Here is a 23,623-nt window from a genome sequence, read left to right as displayed (position 1 = left end):
ATGTAACATTTTTTATGTATGTACAATTTGTTTGCTATTTATATCTTATAACATCCCTTTTATTATCTTCTTATTCTTATTTAACTCATGCTTTAACTCATTTAACACATGCTGTTCTGAACTATATATTTTATACTTCTGTTGCAACTAGCGTGTTGTATAGATGTAGACATACAGATCGAATGGTCAGTGGTACTTGTTGAGTGGGTGATTGATTTCAAGCTAATCATCTTAATTTGAACAAGAAACAGATAAATTTATATTCTTACATCTTATATAACGTTACCAATCTCGATTTTTTTTAAGTTACGGCTTTATGTAGTAGAAGTTTTTTAGAAGAATAGTTGATTTTTATGTGCAGACATCTTTTTCTCCATTTTGAGGAGAGAGCACTGATTTTCTTGAGGCATTTATATAATTCCAATTGAGTGTGAGATAACTTTAAAAACACCTCTTCTCATGCAGGTTAGACCATGTCTCTCATGCACGTAGTCAGATGCACTGCATTTTTTTCACCACAAGAGAGAAATTGTCTTATTTTGATATTTTCTTTATTTCCTATGACCTTAGCTTTGTCACTAGATAGTTTTGGGACTGTTTATTCTCTGTGCTGTTTGTGTTTACCATAAAAAAAGAAAACACACTTGAGGCAGCACTGTTCCCGGAAGGACTAGGTTGAGGAAATGAAATGCCATTCATCCAGTTTATTTTTTTTAAATATCTTATCCCCAGTGATAGAAATATTTGAGTGAATGTTGAAAAACAGGCAAACTATATTTTCTTATGCCTCAAGTAAAAAGAAAATGTAGTTTTAAATAATTTATCAATCTGCCCTAATTAGACAACCTGTAGTAACATAAATGAAAATGTTTGTATCTTATATATTTTTAAACTAAAATACAGTAACTCTTTTGATGTAAAATAAAATAATCCAAAACTATTTGGATTTTCTGTGTAAGCCATGGGAATAAAATATTTTTATTATTTTCCTTAGTCTTTTAACATTTGAGTCGTTTCTTTGTACAAAGTTCAGTGCATGGTCTTTGGGGGCTTAAAGAGGTTTAGAGTTTACCGAGGGTAGCAGAGATTCAGCATACGTACAATAGCCATGTTCTCTATTACAAGTGGATGTGGCTACTTTTGGAGTCCAGTAGGAGAGGTCACATCCCACAGTGATATTTAAGGAAGGCTCAATGGGGAGGATAGCATTTAAACTTGGCCTTGAAAAAAAAAAGGTTTTAGTTAAGTGGGGAAACTTCTGAATATGAATAATTATTATTTCCATTATTCACGGAAGATGGAACATCTTTAACAAAGGTTTAGAAGCAGTAAAATATAATAGGTTAATATTTCTAGGAAAACAAATATTTCCAGGAAAACCGTCTGGCTGAAGCTGACTGTTTATGGAACGATTTAAATGTTAGTCTAAGGAGTGTGGACTTTTTCTATATAAGGAGAACAATGGAAGTTTTCTGTATTAGGGTTTAGTTTGTTAACAACAAGAAACAAGCTCTTCCCCACTAGTTTTAAAACTTACCCAATTAAAAATTGTACAGTGTAATCATGAAAACGACAGATTGTGAGCTTTTTATACATGTCTCTAAAGTTAAGCTTTTCACATATGATCTTCCAGCATCTTTCCCGAGTTCAACAATATTTTTAGTACAAAAGATAACTTTTTTTTTTTCAAATTAACAGTGTCCAGTTCTCAGAGTAGGCCAGATATGTTAACATACTGGCCTTTTTGCATTTATTTATTACGGCTCAGTCTCTAAATATTAGTTGGCTAAAACATATTTTGCAGTGATTTCCCAGTTGGTAACTTTTCTAGAAGCTTAGCAGTTTTCCTTTTATGTAATCAGTATGCAGACGACATTGTATAAGAGGCACGTCAGTGTGAACCGACTGGCCCTGGTATGCAGCACTGCCCAGAGTATTTGCCAAAGTCCATGGTTTTTACACCGTCCCACCGTGGAAGTTAATATTAATTCTGACATCTTGTTTGAATACTAGATTGTTAGACAAGTTATGTAACTTTTGACTCTGTTTTGGACAGAAGAATTTGACACACTCTGAATAATAGATTCTTATAAAAACTTGTCTTAATATATATTTCTTGGAATATCTTTTGAAAGCTTGCAGAGTCAGTTTTGTTTAAAAATTTGTAAAATTCTCCTTAAAATTTATTTAGAGATTTAATGTTTGTTTTATGCTAATCAACAAGTATCTTTTTTTTTTTATCAACAAGTATCTTAAGTGAGGTATCTAAAACATAGACAAAATTGGAGATGGTTAAGCATGTGATGGCATTTAATAAAAAGAAATGTATCCATGAATGGCTATGCTACCTATCCTTTGTGCCATGAAAATGGAAAATTTCTAGATTACCCAGATAATTTATGGAAGGCAGAGGCTGTGTCTGTTTTTTCTTGTGCATCTCCTCACATCCCTGGTCCCCAGCTCTGTGTAAAACATCTGTTGAGGTACTATTTAAGTCACATGGCATCTAGCATATGGTACTGTCTTTTGCTATTTAGCAACTAAGTACAGAATAAATCTTTACAGTGTGTATCAAAGATTCAAAAAGAAAAAGTATGTAAAGTCAAAATTATTTTAGAATATAGTAGTTTTCAATTATTTGGGTATTATTAAGAATAGCTAGGAAATTCTATTCCATAAGATGAAAAATATGATAAAATGTCATTTGGTGTTTATATCCAGATATTAATGAAAGACTCTTATTACTTTCATTCATTCTGACATTTTCCTTCTTTTTTCTTTTTTTATAAATTTATTTATTTGTTTGTTTTATTTTTGGCTGCGTTGGGTCTTCGTTGCTGCATGCGGGCTTTCTCTAGTTGTGGCGAGCGGGGGCTACTCTTCGTTGCGGTGCAGGGGCTTCTCACTGCAGTGGCTTCTCTTGTTGCGGAGCATGGGCTCTAGGCGCGCAGGCTTCAGGAGTTGCAGCACACGGGTTCAGTAGTTGTGGCTCACGGGTTCTAGAGCTCAGGCTCAGCAGTTGTGGAGCACAGGCTTAGTTGCTCCGCGGCAAGTGGGATCTTCCTGGAACAGGGCTCGAACCCGTCACCTGCATTGGCAGGCGGATTCTTAACCACTGAGCCACCAGGGAAGTCCCTGACCTTTTCCTTTTGTTGCCCACTTTTGCCTTATGAGTTTTGAGAAATAATTTTTCCAAGAAAAGGACTTGTCTTTGCTAAAATAAATCATGTTCATGTAAAAAATTTGGAAAATTTAAAAAAGAACAAAACAGAGCAATACAACTTTATCACTTAGAATAATGGCTAAATAATTTGTCATATGTTCTCTGTAGATTTTATTTTTCTTTCCATTTCCCATTTGAAAACTTTTGTTTCTTGATGGGACCCACTGTTTTATGGCCTAATCATTGCAAATTGCTGGCATTTGGATTTACCTGATTCTTTGTTTATTGACCTTGTTTAACATGTTTTAAGAATAGTGTTTTAGGTAAATCAAGATTACTTAAAATACATAGGATGCTCCAGATTTAATTGTCTTTCTCTTTTAAGTTATTTTTTCTTAAAACTTTCTTAATTCTTTTTATTTGATGGACGGGACAGATGTAAAGGATCTAATGTATAATCAACATAAAATCCCAAGCTATTTCAACTGTACACTTATGTCACATTAATCTGGACAGGATATGACATTTCACTTGTTTAAGTGATGTGTGTGTATTTTACAGCTTTCTTTTGCCAACGTTATGTTATTATGTTTTGTTTGTTTGTTTGTTTGTTTTCCGTAATGGTAAAGTGGATTAAGATTTTCTTTAAGGGTCCAGGGGAAATACTGATATTATCATTTATTTCCCAACTTAACACATACTGAAAGATGCTGGACCTTGACAGGGACATATTTTTGAGAGTGAAAGACGTATATATACGAAACATTTATCCAAATAAGAAGTAGAGGAGGGCTTCCCTGGTGGCACAGTGGTTAAGAATCTGCCTGCCAATGCAGGGGACAAGGGTTCAAGCCCTGGTCCGGGAAGTTCCCACATGCTGCGGAGCAATGAAGCCCATGCGCCACAACTACTGAGCCTGCGCTCTAGAGCCCGCGTGCCTAGAGCCCGCGTGCCTAGAGCCCGTGCTCCGCAACAAGAGAAGCCAACGCAATGAGACACCCACGCACCACAATGAAGAGTAGCCCCCGCTCACCGCAACTAGAGAAAGCATGCATGCAGCAAGGAAGACCCAACGCAGCCAAAAATAAAAAAAATAAATAAATAAATTTTTAAAAATCATATTAAAAACCTATTAATGAGATTTAAAAAAAAAAAGTAGGGGAAGTTGAGTTAATGCCGCCTTCAGATCTGTTAGCCATCATTGTCAACTACAGGATTATTTTTGTCTCTTTTTAGCACTTTGCCTTTGAATAAAATTACTTACCTAGTAATGAATATCATGAAAGGAAATGTTAATGTTTTATAAGTAATGATATCAGTCCTTCTTGACAGCTGTTTTTCTTAAACATTATGTTATTTATTCCTATGAATCTTTTTTAATTTTTTTAATAGGTCCTGGCTCTTCTCCTTTTAGGATATAGGCTTTTCTAAGTCAAGGCTTTCTTCTTTCTTTTTCTGTACTAATTTATGTGCCCTGTATACAGTAGGTGCTTAATTATGATGCCCAAGGAATATACTATATGCTTTGCTTAAGGCAGCTAGAAGGAAACATGAGGTTAGTAGATATAAAAATATGTTTGTGGTCTTAGTTTACTTTAAGATTACTTAAAATCCCACTCATTTTCTTTATTTTTTTATTTATAGAAATGCTTCCATCATTCCTTCAGAAAGTTGAAGTTGTCTCTGAAGCTTCTAGAGAAACTTGTGTAGCTTTGAGTGATTGCCTTAATCTCTTCACCAAACAAGAAGGGGTAGGTAGTTTGGAACTGAATTTTTTAAATAATTGTTTGGGTGTCACACTTGATCATCCAACACATCATTGCTTTCAGACTGTCCAAAGGTAGGAGAAAATAGGGTTAATAAAGGCAACGACGGCTTCATTTTTCACCAAAAGTTAGAACTTATTTATTCTTGATTAAGCAGAATAATTCTGAAATAACTTCTGTTCATATCATTTAATTTGTTTATGTACCCATATTTAACAAGTATGTTTAAAGTTGATCTACTCAGGGTTGTCGTGACATTTTGATAAGACGGAATATGAAAATATTCTAGAAACAAAAGGTCTCTATATGAAAAATATATACTTTTAATTAGAAAATAGATTGTTATCATACTTACCTATGTGAACTCAGCTTAATGGATTAAATATTGTTTTGTGCTCTTGGCTGCTTGCTCTCTCCCATTTAAAAATTTGCCATTTGATCTTCCAAATATGAGTAAAAGTGGTATGCCATCCATTAGTAACTCTTTTTCTAAGGACTGAAAAGTCATTAAGGTGTGTTTTGTCTGAACTAAGATTTTTCTTTTTTATGTTTTTTCCTTCATTTTCATGATTTTACTGCAAGCCAAGTAGCAATAGGCTTTGTTTTCCATTTAATTTCTACACATGTTTAATCTTCAACTTTTAAGATTAAGACACCAAATTTGTTTTTTTTTTTTCTTTCTTTTTTTTTTAGGTTCCACATATATGTAAAATCATATGGTATTTGTTTTTCCTCTGTTTGACTTACTTCACTTAGCACAATACCCTCCAAGGACACTGACTTTCTTATTCTTGTTACAATTGATTTGTGCCTTTTGGTTAGAGATTAGGTTTTGGTGTAAAACAAGATAGATGAAAATGTTCTTATATATGTTTCTCTTATATGTAAGGATCTAAAATTTTATTTTCCCATCATTAAAATAAGCCTTGTGAATTCATGTGAAATTTTTAAAATGCTCTGTTTGTTATGTATACCACAAATTCCATAATTATTTTATTTGGAGAATAAGAAAAAATATGTGATAATAATCTGAATTAATTTAAAACAAACTTACAGAAAGTCTTTCAACAGAATTCTGTTAAATACCATGGGAAAACATAATTGTTCATTAAACATGTTAAATGGTTGATTCTCCTAATGGTGTTTGAAAATATCCCTTCTCAGCATTTCTATTTTTGGTGCTTTGCAAATTTCATATTCTAGCTTGTTTAAATGAGGACTGATTTAGTGACCTAAATAAATCCAAATAGGATGATAGCATTGCAGAACAGAACAAATTATGATGTTACAGGATTCAGGTAATATTACCTTGTAAAACTAAATTCACATCTCCTGTGTGGTATCTGATGAATGTATTGACAACTTTTTTGTTCTCGGGTTGTATAGTTTTACGGCGAACACTAGATTAGAAGTACTTTAATTTCTGAAGAAGCCAACCTATCCTAATCTTTAACAGATTAAAAAAAAAATAGCCTAGGTAGTCACCTCTGTGTGTAGATTTACATGTGCAAGAATATTAGCCTAAAGTTTAGCCTAATTAACCTCTTTACGCCTTTAAAATTAGTCATCAGGATTAAGTAAGATAATTGTAAGCAAAATGCTTAGCATAGTTTCTGACACATAGTAAGCCCTGAGTGTAAGTCCACGGTTGTTATTGTAGGATGCTGTCTAATTAACACTTGTGACCCCTTTTTCTGATGGCATCTTGGAGCTTCTGTGTCTTTAACATTGGTTTTATCTTGTTTTGGGAGGAGGTGGTGTTGTCTAAAGAAAATTTATTTGACTGTGGAATGATTGTGTTGTGTTTCCATCCTTATTACTTATTATTTAAGAGATGATGGGCTACTTAAGTTCTCTGAACTTTGATACCTTCATCTTTCATATAAGAGAGACCATGTAGAAAGTCATTAAGAGCCCTGGTCTGAAAGTCTAATGGACCTCTTTTAAATCTCAGTCTTTCCCTAACCGATTGTAGGACCTTGGGCAAGTTTCTGAAGAATGAAGATATGTAAACACCTGATGGTTGGGTATGGAGATCAGATGTATGTAGATGAATAATATGTATATAGACCATATTAGCATATCACAAGAGCACAAAGTATTCATTTAGTAAATGGCATTTATTGTTTTTAGAGTATTTTAAGATTTTTCTTTTTAGTAGTTCTATGAAATATCAACCCTGTGGGGCCCTCAGTAGAAATCCATGGATTTCCCTCTGAGAAATACAATTATAGACGATGAGAAGGCCTAAAAAATATTTGAAAGATAAATGGCATCATTGAAGTTGGTCTTATCAAGTAGTTAAGAATTACAACATAGGAATTTAATCGCTTAATTGAGGTCAGAGTGGAATAATTGTGCACTGAAATGCCTTATGTATCAGGCATCATAAAGTTTATTTTCGTTATCCAAAAACTTTACTAGAAGAGCAACGATAAGCTTGAACTCACATAGAGCTGAGTCCAGTTCCTGGCTCTGCTATGTAATCTCTGTCTTCACCTCAGTAAAACACAATCTCCTTTTCAAAGTGGTGACCAACCAAAAAAGAGTGTTTTGAGAAGTAAATGATATCCGATTGGCAAAACACTGCCGTAGCACCTGGCACAGAATAGGGACCCGGTAGGTGTAAGTGACCCCAGCCCCAGTGGCAGAAAAAACGTTTTTATTCTAACCCTTTTTGAGGACAGTTACTCTGGATCCTAAAAATTTACTTCATAAACTGAAGGTTTCATACTTTATCTCTTCTGGTGCCTCAGGATTGTCCTTTTGTATGTTTGTAATTACTCTTTGCGTTAATACAGAGGTACCGTCGGGGGATAATGTTTACAGGATTCTTTTGATTAAATGGCCCAATCCTGCTAATGCTTTTCGAATTCCTTTTTACTCCTTACGGTTCTAAAATTTTCTTCTCTCCTGTTTTTTAGACCAACTGGGTTCTTGTCTCTAGCAGTGGAATACTGATCCCTTCTGATTTACTCATACTAATCTCCCGTTTGTTAAAAAGAAAACCAGTAACCAAACTTGGTAAAATTATGTCCACAGTAAGAGTAAGCTGGCTTAGTGTGAGAAACTTAGGGCTTGACAATGAGCACAGGCCTTAGGGTCTGGGGCCTTCTGGTATGTGGGTGTTCTTTGCTTATTTGGAGATTCTCTGATACAGCCTAGATATTCCAGGTATCCACGTGACCTCTACATAAATGAGGCATTATGTAGGCGTATTTTACTTGAAATGACACTACTTATGTTGTCGGAAAAAACCCGGCAATATATAAGGTAAGCTGTAAAGTTTGTGATTGATCTACTAAAGGCAACCTTACTGTATGTTTTATGATATACTTGGTAAACATACTATAATAGAATGTGAAGGCTGTGGTTTTTCTTTAACCTTGTTTTGAGAGTTCCATTCAAAAGGCTAGAAACTGGTTTCATGAATCATTGTTTCTACAGTTCTCCTCACCCTAGGGTGGTATCAGAAGTGGTTAAAATGTCATTCAGAAGTCATCATTGGTGCCCTTCTGGGTCTGTGTATTATTGAGCTCCCCTCGATATTATGAGTCTAATCAGTTTTTAGTGTTAACTCACTTATAAAATGTTAAATCTCCTCACTGCTAAAGGGATGTAACCCAAATGTATGGTTGGGACGATAGTGATGCCAAGCTTGTGGTGTAATGGAACGATTCAGACTCTCAGTTGGAACCAACCAAAGGTACTTGCTACTCTGGACCAGATGCTGAAGTCTTTGGAGAGAATTCATGCCCTCATGTGGACTGATAACTCTATAAAGTCATGGTTTCTAATACTCAGTTAGCTTCCTGAGCTGTTCAGAGTCCTTTAATCCCTCTCTCTTTCATTTGCAGTGTTTATATCTTTCAGGCCTTCACCTTTCTCTCTCTCATCTCTATTCTGAGCAAAATTTTTTGTCAAACGTTAGGCGATCATTGTACATGCTACCAACTCCCCACCAGTCCCTCATTCTGATTTTTATCTTTCTTTTTTCCTTTTGTTGGAGGCATCTGTCTCCTATCTTCAAAAACAGCTACTCTCTTCTTCTGAATTCTCCCTTGTAGCTTCTATCTCTCTACATCCCTTTCCAGTTCCATTTTTGAAAATGTGACACCTTCTGTTTCTACTTCTTTATACCTCAACTAGTCCACTGAGACCATTCTTGCCAATATCTCCTTGTTGCTAATCAGAGAACATCTTTAAATTATCTTGCTTGTCTTTTTAAAGGGTCTGGCATTTGACTACTGCTTGCTTTTTGGAATGCTTCTCTGTGATTTCCATGGTGCCTCCCTCTTCGGGCTTCTCTTTCCTGTGTAGCAACTCCTCCTCAGTCTACTTCTGAAGCATCTTTTCTTCTGCCTGTGCTTTGCATGTTAGTATTCCCTAGGTTTCTGTGGGTGGCCTTCTCACTCAGCATTCTCCCTGGATGATTTCACCCACTCCTTCAACCCAGAAATCCATGATGATTCAGATATATCCACTTTGGATCTTCTGAGCTATGAACCAGTTGTATCCAGCTGCCTTTCGGACATTTACATATGGATACGTCAGAGGCATTTCTAAACCAAAGTGCCTAGAACTGAGTTACCGATTCAACTCAAAGTTACCTGTTGGATAACTCAAGCCGGAAACATGGGAGCTGCCTCTGGTTCGTTCTTCTTCCTCAGCCCCATTTTTAATCAAGTCCTGTCATTTTTACTTCCTGTATCTCAGTTGTCTGTCACCTCCAACCCAGCACACAGATTCCCCATTGCCATTCTGTTAGATAAAGTTCTCAGGATTGCTGTGTTGGATGACTGCTACCATTTCACATTCCCAGGCTCCACCCTTCAAAATTGAGTTAATGTCCCTCCTAGTCTAGGAGTTCCTTGCTGTTGCAGCGCTTATGACGTTGTATCATTATATATTTACTTGTCTGATTATATATTTACTTGACTTGAGCTCCTCAAGTAAGTATCTTATTTTTGTAGCGTCTGTGTCTAGCATAGTGCTTGGTATTTATTAGACAGTTAATAAATACTTGAATAAATGAATAATGAATGTACAAAGGAAAGAATACAAGCTTTGGGTCAGACCAGTCAGGACCTAAACTCTGCTATCTTGACTCTGAGCAAATTAATATATGTTTGGGAATTCCATTTCCAAATCTGAAAATGAGAATGCAAATGAGTTATTTTATGTGAAGTTCCTCAGTACAGTGCCTGGCACATTTTAGGTGCTTTGTAAATTGCCTTCTGAAACAAAGTAGCCTTTGTTGTTCATTGTTTTATTTTTCTGCCTGGTACTACTTTTGCAAACTGAATTCTTTCTCTAATTTTTAGGGCCTAGGGAGAAAGATTCTGTAGCAAGGTCTCTTCTTCAGTGACAAATGTGACTTTTCAAAATGTGATAATATTTAGTCACCAACTGAGAATGAAAAAAAAAAACTGCCTTTTCAAAAACACCTTGAAACCTCACCGACATTAATTCCCATTTTTCCGAGTGCGGCCTTGTCTCATCTTTTACACGTTTTCCATCTGTAGTGCAAATACAGCCACCACTGCTGGAAGGGAGAACCTAAAGTACCCCAGGATCCTGTCAAAGAAATATTCAATTTTGTTCAGTATTACTCTGCTTCCCAAAGTCAAGGACAGATTTATGTACCTTAGAAAGGTTTAAGACTACTGTTTGTTTTTCCTCACCAGAGCCTCATAGTTAACGAGAAATTTCATTAGCCTGAACATCCCACTTTTAAGTATATCATGTATGTGGTGGGTCTTCCTGACCTTGACGTCTTCGTCCACCCTTTAGGGGTCGCCAGAATCAGAAACCACCTATTTCACGCGAGTAGGTTTCACATTAGTAGGGTCAATACTGTTGTTTTCCTTATTGCTCAAATGGTAGCCCAGGAAGTGTGTAAAAAATATGTGCAGACTAGCTCAGTCTTTGTTGTGGAATCGGACCGTTAACTCTTCAGGGTAAGCCTGAGTGTCACTACCTTCGAATGGAAGACTCCAGCAGAGAGGGTCCCTCTGTTTTTCCCGGGGGCAGGCTGGCCATTTAAAAGTTGCCAGGGCCGCGTCCGCAGGACCGGCGTCAGTACAGCGCCCGCTCCAGGGCCGGGCCGGCGCCTCCGCGGATGCTCGCAGAGCCCGGAGAGCGGTGCCGCCTTTCCCGAAATCCCGGCCGAGCCGCTCGCGGGCCGCGCGCCGCTCCCGCAGCCCCCTGGCAGGTCCCTACCTGCGCCTCGGAACAAGCGGGCGCCGCGGCGGGGGGGGGAGGGAGGGGGAAGGGGAGGAGGGACGGACGACGCCAGCCGCCGCGGAGCCGCCCGCCGCAGGCCATTTGCCGGCGGGAGTCCTGGAGGGCGGCGGTGCGGCCGAGGGGCCAGCGCGGACCTCGGGCGGCCCGGGCGCAGTCCTGGGCCGCGCCTCTGCTCGACCTCGCCGGAGCCGGAGCCGGAGCCGGAGCCGGAGCCGGGGGCGGGCCGCGCAAAGGTGACTTCAGGGAGACCTTGCGGTGCCGCCCTGGGTCGCGCCTCCCGGCTGGGCTGGAGGGGAGGCGGAGGAACAGGCCGAGCGCATTCCTGCTGGAGCCTCGAGGAGCGCCGGGCGGAGCGCGCCGCCGGGGAGCCCCGGCCCAGGTGGGTGGGCGAGTGCCTGCGCCGGGGCAGCTCGGGGACGCCCGGGGACGCCGGGGAGGGAAGGAGGAGGGCGGCCCGACGAGATCCAGGCATGTGAGTGGATCCAAGAAGAGTTGGGCGCGAGTGTGTGGAGCGGAGCGCGGCCGCGGGCGTGTGGGGAGGGGTGCGCGAAGCCGGGGACCTTGCCCGCCCGGCCGGCTGTGTGTTTGCATCGGTTCCTGCGGGAAGAGCCGCTGAGGGGTCAAGCCCGTGAACAGATATTTTTTTCGGCTAAATACTGGTAGTAGGTCAGGTAGGGCCGGAGTGGGAGGAGTAAGGCACTGAAAGACATTATTGTCCTAAATAACCTTACAAGTTAGTGATTTTTCGCATGTCTCAGCCCTGGCAGACATTGAGATGAACTTACCATCCGCTGTTCAGAGGCCGCTAAAATTCCCTGAAAAAACGAGGAGGGGAAATGCTTGAGTGGATTGAGAAGAGAAGGGGAAATTATACTGGGGTTGGGGAGTGGGGAGGTGGCTTTTAACTTTGTTTTGATTAGGGATTTTTGATTACTCATAGGCTTTCTTTGTAGCCTAAACCAGTGGAGAATCATGGTCCCCAGCATTCACAGCATGTGGCTAGTTGTTTTGTGTTTTCTGTTGTGCAGGTTTTTTTCTGGATTTGGAGGGAGGGTGGTACTAAGGAGGGGAAGATGCCAGGGAAGAGCTTTTGCAGCTTTTGAGAGTTATTAAAGCTATTAAAAGTTTCTTAATTTTAATTAGATTCAAAGACAGAATGAAGGCATTTCATTTAGAAGACAGCATTGCTTAGCAGGAATCTTTTGCAAAAGAGAAAAATGCTTGAAATGCGTGTTGGTGGAGTAATGTGTAGGCTAGAATATAGGAATCTAAATATAAATTTTCTTTTCAGTTTGAGGACACACCAAAGTTAATCTCCGGTCCAAATAATGTTTGATTTTGACCCGGAAGCTGATGACTTCGGCGAGTTAGCTCAGCTTGAATTGAGTAGATGTTTAATCTGAACATTAAGACCCAGAGAGCTATTTTAGCCTTTGTCCCAGTACTACTTTTTACTAGATTGGGGGCCTAAAGGGATTTGTATCACTGTGACTATAATTGCAGGACTCTAGTCTTCCCTCTTTAGGAGCTCTTTAAACATTAATTTTAGGGGATTTCATTTGATGGTGAAAGTGAACCCCATAATCGCCCTTCCCGTAGTTGTGCACTGCACAGAACGGGGAGAAATTAAAAAGGTTATTAGGTTTTCCATATTAAAAGCAAATGCATCGGGGCTTCCCTGGTGGCGCAGTGGTTGAGAATCTGCCTGCCAATGCAGGGGACACGGGTTCGAGCCCGGTCTGGGAAGATCCCACATGCCACGGAGCAACTGGGCCCGTGAGCCACAATTACTGAGCCTGCGCGTCTGGAGCCTGTGCTCCGCAACAAGAGAGGCCGCGATGGTGAGAGGCCCGCGCACCGCGATGAAGAGTGGTCCCCACTTGCCGCAACTAGAGAAAGCCCTCACACAGAAACGAAGACTCAACACAGTCATAAATAAATAAATAAAAGAACGTGAATTTCTTAAAAAAAAAAAAAAAAAAAAAGCAAATGCATCTACTGATAATCAAGGTAGTATATAAATATGATCCAAGCACATATTAAATATTATACATACTTCATAAAATAATTATGCAACACCATACTTTAAGTTCTATGTACAGTTTTTGACTTTGTCATTTACATTCTCTTAAAAAGGATTGTGATTTGTGGTTGTGTAGTTATCATTGTGTATATCAGCTCCATGAAGATTATAAGAAAACTTCTAATTCCTTTAAAAAGTAGGAATTTAGAAGTTTTACTTAGTCCACGTTATTCCTGAATTTTTAGCTTGTTGTGTATATAATCCAGAAATATACTGCTACAACTTAGTTTTGGAAGCAGCTGGGACATAAGTTAAATAAATGTGAAGTTTGTGTAAAATGAAGCTGGTTTTCATTTTGGTAACTTTTGTGAAGTTTTTGAACAGAAATACGTAAGATTTTAATTAGTAGCATGAAGTGTGTGTGTTTGTGTGTATGTATTAGCCTTGTGATGCTTGGTATGACCCAAGATCTATCATCATGAGTTTTTGTATCTCACGATAGTACCAAGCCTGTAACCTGGATGCAGTTGTGTTTGTCTTGTTCACTGCCGTTTTCCAATCAGAGTGCAGTGTCCGACTTCGACTCTAGCTAATGAGTTTTGAATGAGTTATAGGCAGACACAATTTTCCTCTCATTTTAACTTCAGAGTGTTAAGGATGTAATCCCTATACAACTTTATAATGGACCACCATAGATTTGATATCTATTACTTTATGTAAAATTTTCCCCTTAATTCAATAAGTATTTACAGAATGTTCATCTTGTCAGATACTGCTGTACCAGCCTGTCTTCATAAAACTTAAGAGATTACTGCAGGAGCCAGATGACTGACTAGGTGCTTACAGAAAGCACAGCATATCCAGGGGGAAGAGAAAGGGATGAATTCCAGCGAATAGTTCATTAAGACTGGAACAGAGTGGGATAGGTAACGAGAAAGTCAAGGCTAGATCAGTAGAAGCAGGGTCGGTCTTCTTGAAAGACTTTGTAAAATATGCCTGAAGAGTTTGGATTATTTTGGGCAGTTAGAATCACTGAGAGATTTTAATCAGGGGAGAGATTTAATCAGATTTGTTCCTTATTAGAAGGATTAGAGGGCAGGCCTGAAAGCAGAGTGGCCAGGTGCAGGAATTCGAGAGAGAGATAATCAGAGTCTGAGCCTAGTTGGTGGCTGTGGAAAAGGACAGGAAGATACAGAGCAGAGAGAAGAGAGACTTAGAGATAAACAATATGAGTAGGAGCTGATCATAGATTGAGTGTGAAGAATGAAGCAGGTGGAGTTAGATGACCCCACATTCATGGCATAAGTCACGGGATAGAAGGTGACTGAAGGAGGGAGGAAAGGGGAGGATGAGTTCACCTTTGAACACGATGACATCTGAATAAGGTCATCCTGACTTGTCCGATAAAAACTTGGGACTCTTTAGTACTGGGAGTCACCTGATTAAACATGGTGATGGAGGCTGAAGGAGTAAATAATAATACTAGAAGTGTCATTTAAAAAAGTTTGAAATCAAACGATGAATACTGTCTGTGGAAGAAAGAGAGCCAGTGGAATGCACTGAGGAAAAGCAGCCTGGGGGGCCAGGGGACAAGAGGTCCAAGAAGGTGAAGTAGCAACTGAAACGCATCTGTTGGATTTGGTAGCCAGGTGTCTTCGATGAGGGAAGTTTTAGAAGCTTGACAGCATGAAGCCTGACTGCAGTGAGCAGAGGAGTGAGTGGGGAGTAGAAAGTAAAAATAGTGACGATAGACTGGGGTTCAGTATCTGTAGACAGTCCGTGAATAATTACAGTTTTGTTCCTTTCTTTCAGTCCTTACACCTCTTATTTATTTTTCTTCTTTCTACTGTACTGGTTAGGGCCTTCAGGACAATGTTGAATAGCAGCTGAGGTGGTAGGAATCCATGTTCATCCCTGGTATTTAAAAGGAATCTAATGATTCCATGTTAAGAAGGATATTTGGTGCATACCATTTATCAGGTTAATGAAGTTCCCTTTCATTCTTATATTGTTGAGTTTTTTTTTTTTTTAATCATGAAAGGGTGTTGAACTTATCAGATGTTCATTTACCAAGAGAATCATGAGGTTTTTCTTTTATTTGTGAAGGTGGCAAATTATATTTTTAGATTCCTTTTATTGATAAGCCATCCTTGTGTACCTGGACTAAACCTAATCTGGTCATAATGTATTATTTTTAACATTCTCCTCAGTTTGGTTTGTTTTGGTTTTTAGCATCTGTTTATAAGTGAGATTGGCTTGTAATTTCCTTTTTTTGTTCTGTCCTCATCAGGGTTTATTATCAAGGTTACACTGGCCTCATGTAGTGAGTTTGGGAGTATTCTCTCTTTTGCTGTTCTCTGGAAGAGTTGTATAAAATTGAAATGGTCTGTTCTTTGAAAATTTAGTGGAATTTTCTTATAAAACCACCTTTGTGAGTTTTGTTTTGTTTTTTTTTTGGACCAATTAGATGTATTTAATGGTTTTAGTACTATCTTAGTTTTCTGTTTCTTTGGGTCAGTTTTGACAAGTTACATCTTTTGAGGAATTTTATCCTTTCCATTTAAGTTTTGAAATTTGTTGTTATAAGGAAGTTCATAATATTCTTTTATTGTCTTTTTAACTTATGTTCATTCTGTAATTATGTATTCCCTTTTCTAATCTTTTTCCATTTTCTTTCTTCTAATGTTTATTTGGCTATTTCCAAATGAATTTTGCTCTCTTTGTAAGATCAGTCTCATTAAGGCTTTGTTTATTTGATTATTTTTCAAAGAACTGTCTAGCTTTTATCTATTTTATCTTTTTCTTTTAAATTTCTATAGTTATCTCTATCACTTTTCCTTGAGTTTATTTTCTTCCTAGTATCTATACATTTATTATTCTGTGTCTCCTTAAAGTGGATAATTTGTTCAAAATGTGTTCCTTTCCAGATTTCAATTCTAGATCTCAATTTTCAATACTAATTCTAGTATTTTGTAATATAGTGAATATATCACTGCTAGCTTCATCCATTACTTTGATGATTTTATAGACCTGAATAATACATTTCCTAGACTTCATCATTCCAGACTAAGAACTACTAATGTATGTAGAGTACTTCCCTCCTAATATTTAAAATACCTAAAGTTTCTGGAAGGTTTTGACTACTTCCAATTTTTTTTTTTTCTCTTACCCAACTTTCCTTGTTTTCATTGCTTGGCATTTCTCTCCATTTCTCTTCCCCACCTGCTGCTCAGCTTCTTCCTCTTTTTCCCTCACCCCCTCTTTTCTACCCCTAGATACTTTGTGCAGTGGGAGAAGAATGATCGTCTTCCCTTGCCCTCTGCCCCCACTTTTTTCTTCTGTCTCCCTAGTTATCTACACTCTAACCACCCCCCCACCATACCTGGAGGATTTTTCCATTATCTGCGCAACATTGTCCATCTTGCTCTTTCCTTCTCCTTAGAACCCTGGCTCCAGCACCAAGGAGGAAAAAGAAGATAATTTGTGTCTAATTTTCTTTAGATGCTCAAAGGTTAATCATTATGTACCTGATGATTTTTGTTATTCCTTATACAGTCCAACTGATGGCAAAGTTAGGGAGAGTATAGGGCCTAGGAAGATGGCATAGATGGTAGAGTCTGAGCTCCTATTACCTGGAGTCCTGAAATATGGGCTCCGGTATTAGTGACTTTTTCCTTGCTGTCTGACTCTGGGCCTCACATTGCTCCTGTGTAACAGGGTTATTAACACAGACCCCTTCTCTCTATTTCATGAGTTGCTGTGAGACTCAAATGAGGTAAGGATAAACCCATCCGTTTTATGTTAAGACAGTCTTCCCGAGCTTATATTCAGAAAAATATCTTGAAAGGATTTTTTGCTCAATTCAGGGACAGAGAAGTGGCGTTCAAGTGGTTTGTGGCCTGGCGTCTGGATCAGAGAAACCCTGGTGGGAAGCAGCCGGTGGTGGTAGGAATGACCAGAGCACTGGAGTTCCGCCCAGTGGTTGAAAGGGATTCAGAGGAGGTGTCTGTCCTCTGGGAAAGGGAGCTGGTAGCCTCCCCGGCTGGAGAAGTGGACACATTGTTACATCCAGCGGTTGGATCCTGAGCTGCAGTGATACCATCTGTTCCTTTACCTATCTTTTTATTTGCCGCATTCAGGACACTGTACCTTTCTGAGGTACTTGAGAAATCACCCTTCACTTAAAAGTTGGTATGAGGGAGATTTTGTTGTTCTGGGTTCTAGACAACTGAATTGCAAATGAAATGTGGGAATATAATTCTCCTTATTAAATTTCTTAGAAATGATTAACTTTGATTCTTTTCTTCACTTATTTTTGTTACTTTATTTTGTGGTATGGATGAGTTGTTTAAAATCACAAAGTCATAGACTCAATCTTAGATTGTAGAGCATCAAGTCTGGTGACTTTCAGGTTTTATTGGGGGCTAAAGTAGATGCCAGTGTACAAGAGAGGTAAAAGTAAAAGCACCTCCTCATCCACTAAGGTGCCTCCATACAACACAGTTTGAAATGATTGATATGGTTGATCTCATCGCCTCTATTCTTACAGGTGAGAGTAGGGCCTGGAGAGAGGGTTCGATACCTCCCCGAGTTTATGTAGCTGGGAGGGGCTACACTTAGAGCCAGATCCAGGGATCTGCCTCCAAATTCAACGCTGAAGAACAACACACTATGTAACACACAGCTTGAATTAGGAAAATTCATCCGTTAGACAGTCCATCTTGTTTCAAAGCTGATGTGGACATTTATGAGCTAATTTCTCGATTTGACAAAAGGATACCAACTTTAAAAGTAATCAGATGGCCAAGAATATTTCAGTGTCTTCGGATTTTGCACAGAATACCTGTATTCCAGGTTCGCAACAGGAAACACTGTCCATCTTTTTGTGAAAATTTTGCTTAGTCGAGGCCACATTTTTGGAATGTATAGAATTTATCCATGTCTCTAGATGTTCTAAATTTTATCCTAAAATTAAACCATCAGAATGCTACAGCCTGGGCTATATTTTCTTGATTTTCTGAAAAATGTCCCTCACTGAATTTTAAGTTGGAATTACACCCTCCATTTCTATTCAGGGGCATTTCAAAACAATTTAGCTTAAGTGGCATTATTGATTATTTTGCCCTCGAATACTCTTAATCTCCTGTATATTACCCTGAATGAGAAATCAGAGCTAAGGACAAAGAGGGAGTTTGTTTTCCCTAAAGAAGTGATATATTTTTTTCCTTGTGGACAATTAAAAGGGCATAATTGTATTTCTCTTTCTGTTTTGGCCTTAAGAGAATTCAGAGCCAGGTTTGTGGCTTGTCCATGGTATCTGTGAAGACGCCATCACTTGTAGGTCTTACCCCATTATTATATCAGAAGTTGTTCTGTGTTTTCATAGCCTCCCAGTTTGGAAATCACTGGATTACAACATTCTGTTGTGAATTGGTTGGACGTGGCTGTGTCCCAGAGTGCATTCAGATATGATGATGATAATTTGGGGATTTTTCTGCAAGTAGTAAGTACTAAGTAAATAGTTGTTAAAACATTAGGAACAGATTTGTACTTAATACTGTGGTTTTATTTTATGTGAAGAATATATACATTTTGATATTAGTTGACTTTGTAATAGGACATTTCAAGGACCCAACTTAAACTATGTGATATGTTACAACGGGAGCCTTTTTTTTTTTCATGTTAATGCAAATCAAATTGTTTATTTTATATTTGGAGAAAAAAATTTAATTATTTTATTTGTGCTAGAATTTGCATAGCATAAAATTTACCACCTTAACCATTTATAAGCGCATAGTTCAGTGGCACTAAGTACATTCATATCGTTGTGTAACCATCATCACCATCCATCTCCAAAACTCTTTTCATCTTCCTAAACTAAAACTCTATCCACATTACACAATAACTCATCCATCATTCCCCTCTCCTCCTAGCCCTTGGAAATCATGCTGCTACTTTCTGTCTCTCTGAACTTGATTACTTTAGGAGTCTCATATAAGTGGAATCATACAATATTTGTCTTTTTGTGACTGGCTTATCTCAGCATAATTCCTTTAAGGTCCATCCATGTTATAACATGTGTTAGAATTTTCTCCTTTTTTAAGGCTGAATATTATTTCGTTGTATGTATATATACCACATTTTGTTTATCCGTCCATCCGTCAGTGTTGTATTTGGGTTGATTCAACCTTTTGGCTGTTGTAAATAATGCTGCTGTGAACATGAGTGTACAAGTATCTCTTTGTGTTTGTGCTTTTAATTCTTTTTAGCATATACTCAGAAGTGGAGTTGCTGAGTCATGTGGTAATTCTGTTTTTAATTTTTTGAGGACTCGCCATACTGTTTTGCATAGTGGCTGCACCATTTTACATTCCTACCAACAGTGTGCGAGGGTTCTAATTTCTCTACATCCTTGCCAACACTTTTTCTTTCCTGGGTTTTGTTTTTGTTTTTGTTTTTATAGTAGCCATATAATTGGGTGTAAGAAAATAATTTTTTTTTAAGTGGAGTTAACCATGTTTGCTATCCAGATGTTGACCCCAAGGTTGCCAGACTCTACACTGGCTCATAACTGCCCTGCAGAGCAGTGCTTTCCCATTATTTTTCAAACCATCCAGAAGTTACCCTGGTTCAAGTGTAGCGGAGGGTGCACAGTGCCAGTTCTCCTTAGTCCCTCGTTTCCCCTTCAGTCAGTAAAAAACAACTGCACAAAGCAGGGATGTGGTTTCCATGGACTGTAGACTTGGTTTAAGTTCATATATCTGTATTATACTTTTATGTTATCTTTCTGTACTTTAGATACCAAATGTCGATTTGCTGTTGTATTTCGAAGGATAATTGCTCAATTGAAAAGAATTTTATCTTGTCTACAAAGGAAAATGAAAGCGCAGGTATGTTTGAATTGTGGTAGATATAAAATATGAGACAAGGAAATTGATATACAGTTGACCCTTGAACAACGTGGGTTTAAATTGCACAGATTCACTTACATGCCAATATTTTTGAATAGTAAATACTACAGTACTACATGGTCCGTGGTCGGCTGAATTAGCAGATGTGGAGGAACCTTGGATACGGAGGGTGGGCTGTAAGTTATACGTGGATTAACCCCTGCGTTGTTCAAGTATCAACTGTACTTGAGAAAAGTCAAGCCTACCTTCACTTCTACAAGGGAACTAATCAAGGAAAATATGTGTTACTCAAAATCAGAGCACAATTATCCTCAGCGTTAGAATTGGACAGGTAATTTAACATATTCTATAATGAAATAATTATTATTATTTGATCTTTAGCCGTTTTTAGGAGTATAAAATTTCTATAAGCCTTGAAGTCAAAGGAAAATTTAAAAAATAAGATGGAAACTTGGGAAAATGTAACCACAAAATTATAAAAAGGGATCTTAGAGGTTACCTAATTTTTCTCCATTTGCAAGAATCCTCTGTCCAACTTCCTGCCAGCCAGATGGTCCCTTTATGTGCCATGTAAACACTGCCATCAATAAACATACAGGCAGGGGGTGCCAGTGGTTACAGTCTTGAAGCTTGAGTCAAACCCAGACCTATGTTTGAGCACTGGCTCCATCATTTACTGGTTCTGCGATCCTAGGCAGGTCGTGTCATCTCAATGAGCTTGAGTTTCCTCATTGTTAATAATACCTACTTCATAGGATTGTGGGAGGATTACATGAGGTGGCACACCAAGTATTTACCATAACATCTGGCATATAGTAGACATCCCTAGATGTTAGCTCTTGCTCTTCTAGCTGCTACTACTACTATTATACATGAATAATATTTAAGGGCCACCCAGTCTACTGTAGGAAAACTATAAATACTAGAAAGTTAAAACTTATATTAAGGCGAGGTTTTTCCTCTTCTTTTTTGTTTTTCCTCTTCTTTTTTCTTTTTCCTTTTCTTTTTTTTTTAAATTCATGGTTTCAAGTCTGTGCTCTGAAGCGTCACAAAAAAGTGAAAGGAATTACCTCTTGTGACAATTCATCAGCTCTTTGGAGCAACCAATAAATTCTTCTTCCCCAAGCCAGGCATCTCCAAGTTCCTTCAGCAGTTATTCCTGTGTCAGGCTTTCCACATCCTTTCTTCTTACTCTTCACCGATTGCCCTCAGGTCTTGCGTCCTCCAGAAAGGAGCCTGGCGTCCCACGTGAAGTTGGGGCGCAGAGCATGGCCCTTCGCAGTTGGCTTTCCGTCCTGCTCCCGGGAAGGAGCCTCCAGGGCCATGCTGGCCTCCACAGCCCTGAGGGGTGGGCCCTGCCTCTCTGGCCTCTCTGGCCTCTCTGGCCTCTCTGGCCTCTCTGGCCTCTCCGGCCTCTCCTTTGCTTCACTCTTGCCCCACTCGCTTTGTTCTGAGGACGGCGGCCTCCTGTTGTGCCACAGACTCGCAGGCCCCTTCCTACCTCAGGACTTTGCTCTCCCTCTGCCTGGAGCGCTCTTCTCCCGACACTTGCCCGCCTCTCCCTCACCCTGGCCTTCAATCCAGTGGCGCTTGCCCGGTGAGTCCCCTGGCCACCCTGGTTCCCGGGACTCCCTTTCCCCTCCCAGCTTGATTTTTGTTGTTAGTGTTCTCCACCACCTAACACACTGTGTATTTCACTCCGTTACCTGTTCCTTTCCGCTTGGTAGACTGTCAGTCCTCTGTGTGCAGGTATTTTTGTCTGCTTTGTTCACTGCTGATTCCCTGCGGCCTGGAGTGCCCGGCATGGTGTAGGTGGTTGATGAATATTTGTGGCATGAAGAGCACAATGGGAGGATTGACTCCCCTCTCCGAAGAAGTTGCGTCGCACTAGGCTGGGAAGGGGTGCTTGGGCACCAGTTGACAGTCATGGGTCCTTTTTTTTGTTGCTTGAAAAAATCGGGAAAAAAATTTTAAGTGTACTTAAAGAAGGAAAAATTAGAAGCTATGTTCATTATTTTAAGACTTTGGGAATTTTCCAGTCACTTTGGTTGCTTAATCAATATTTTATTGAATACATAACCTTATTTGCTCATAAGATTTTTGTTTTGTAAAAATCAATATTGGTCATTAAAACAAGGATATTTATTCTTTAAGTGTAACTTAACAGAGCTTTCCAAGTAGTGGGCTTCAGAGTAATGATCTTTTCAACCCTTAGAATGGCCAGAGCCCCAAATCAGGTGCTTGGTCTCTCCTGTGTGCCATACAAAGGTTGTTTTCCATGTGTGCCAGGACTTGCAAAACTTGGGAAGCACTGCTTTAGACACATAAGATGTTTTCTTCAGATGGAGTTAAAATCTGCTGAGCTGTGATTCAAGCATATTTTAGTCATCCCCTCCCCCCCGCCCAGTTTGAGAACCATGAAAACACTTGTCAAAACAGAAAAAAACATCAAAATTCTGTAAAAGCAAAGTTATTGTCTCTGTGGACTTAATGATGTTCAACAAAAAGATATTTCCAGAGACAGAGCTGAAGGCATTAAAAGAGGGGAGTTGGGGATCGTGGTGTAGCTGTGCAGTGGAATAGTCCTCGGCAGTGAAAAGGAGAGAACTGCTCATACTTGCAGCAACATGAATGAATCTGAAAAACATTATACTGAGTGAAAGAAACCAGACACAAAGGAGTATACTCTGCACGATTCCATTTATTTGAAGTTCAAGAGCAGACAAACCTAAAGCATAAGTTACAGAAATCAGAGCAGTGGTTTGCAGGGCTGGGGACAGCAGGGAGAGTGAGGGGACCTGGGGGAAGGAGAGAAGAGAAATGCTCTATATCTTTATAGCGGTGCTGGTTACGTGGGGTGTACGTTTGTGACTATTCGTTGAACTCTACATTTAAAATTGATGTATATAATCTCTCAATAAAGTTAATTAAAAAAATTAGAGTTGGTAGGGTGTTAACTTTTCTAGTTATTTTCACCAACAGAACTATCAGCTACAGAGCCCTTGAATAACATCTGAAAATAAGATATGTTTAGATTATGATTAAACTTCTCTGCTTTTAAAAATGGTTGTTTACCTCCTGCGGGATTATCTCTAAAAAAAGAAATGTATTTCAAGGATACATAAGATATATAAATCTGTGGTGAGTGATTACATAAGAGTAAGCTATTTTTAGGTAGAAGCTTTGCAGCCATGATGAAGCAGGAGTGTGCTTAACAGAATCTCAGATCGGGTTCCTATAGTAGACGGCTGAGAGAGCCATGCGCGCTGCACTATAGGAGAGTACCTTGTAAGCATCATTTTGTGTTTGATGCAATGCAGATTTTTCACATTTGCGATTTTGATGCAAAAGTTTGCAAACATCAATTCCTAAATAGACACATTTAAAGATATTTTGCTAATTGTAAAATTATGAGAGATTTATGGAAGACACACACACACACACACATACACACACACACATATATATATATATATATATATATATATATATATATATATATATATAATATAGA

The 23,623-nt window shown here is 38.9% G+C and overlaps 1 protein-coding gene across 5 annotated transcripts in view; it reads left to right on the top strand.

Moving 5' to 3' along the window:
* OSBPL1A (oxysterol binding protein like 1A) overlaps positions 1–23,623 on the top strand; it is a 219,869-nt gene that overhangs the window by 83,541 nt on the left and 112,705 nt on the right. For 2 of the 5 annotated variants that reach the window (XM_059895089.1, XM_059895088.1), the window contains one exon: positions 4,808–4,914. In XM_059895089.1, the coding sequence (XP_059751072.1) occupies positions 4,808–4,914 (107 nt within the window). Of the gene's footprint in view, positions 1–4,807; positions 4,915–11,241; positions 11,555–23,623 lie in introns of those variants that run through there. The other 3 variants (XM_059895092.1, XM_059895090.1, XM_059895093.1) reach the window with 3 other exon arrangements.

This window comes from Balaenoptera ricei, chromosome 14 (assembly GCF_028023285.1).
Source record: "Balaenoptera ricei isolate mBalRic1 chromosome 14, mBalRic1.hap2, whole genome shotgun sequence".
NCBI classification, from domain to species: domain Eukaryota; kingdom Metazoa; phylum Chordata; class Mammalia; order Artiodactyla; family Balaenopteridae; genus Balaenoptera; species Balaenoptera ricei.
This window is presented reverse-complemented; position numbering and strand designations above follow the sequence as displayed.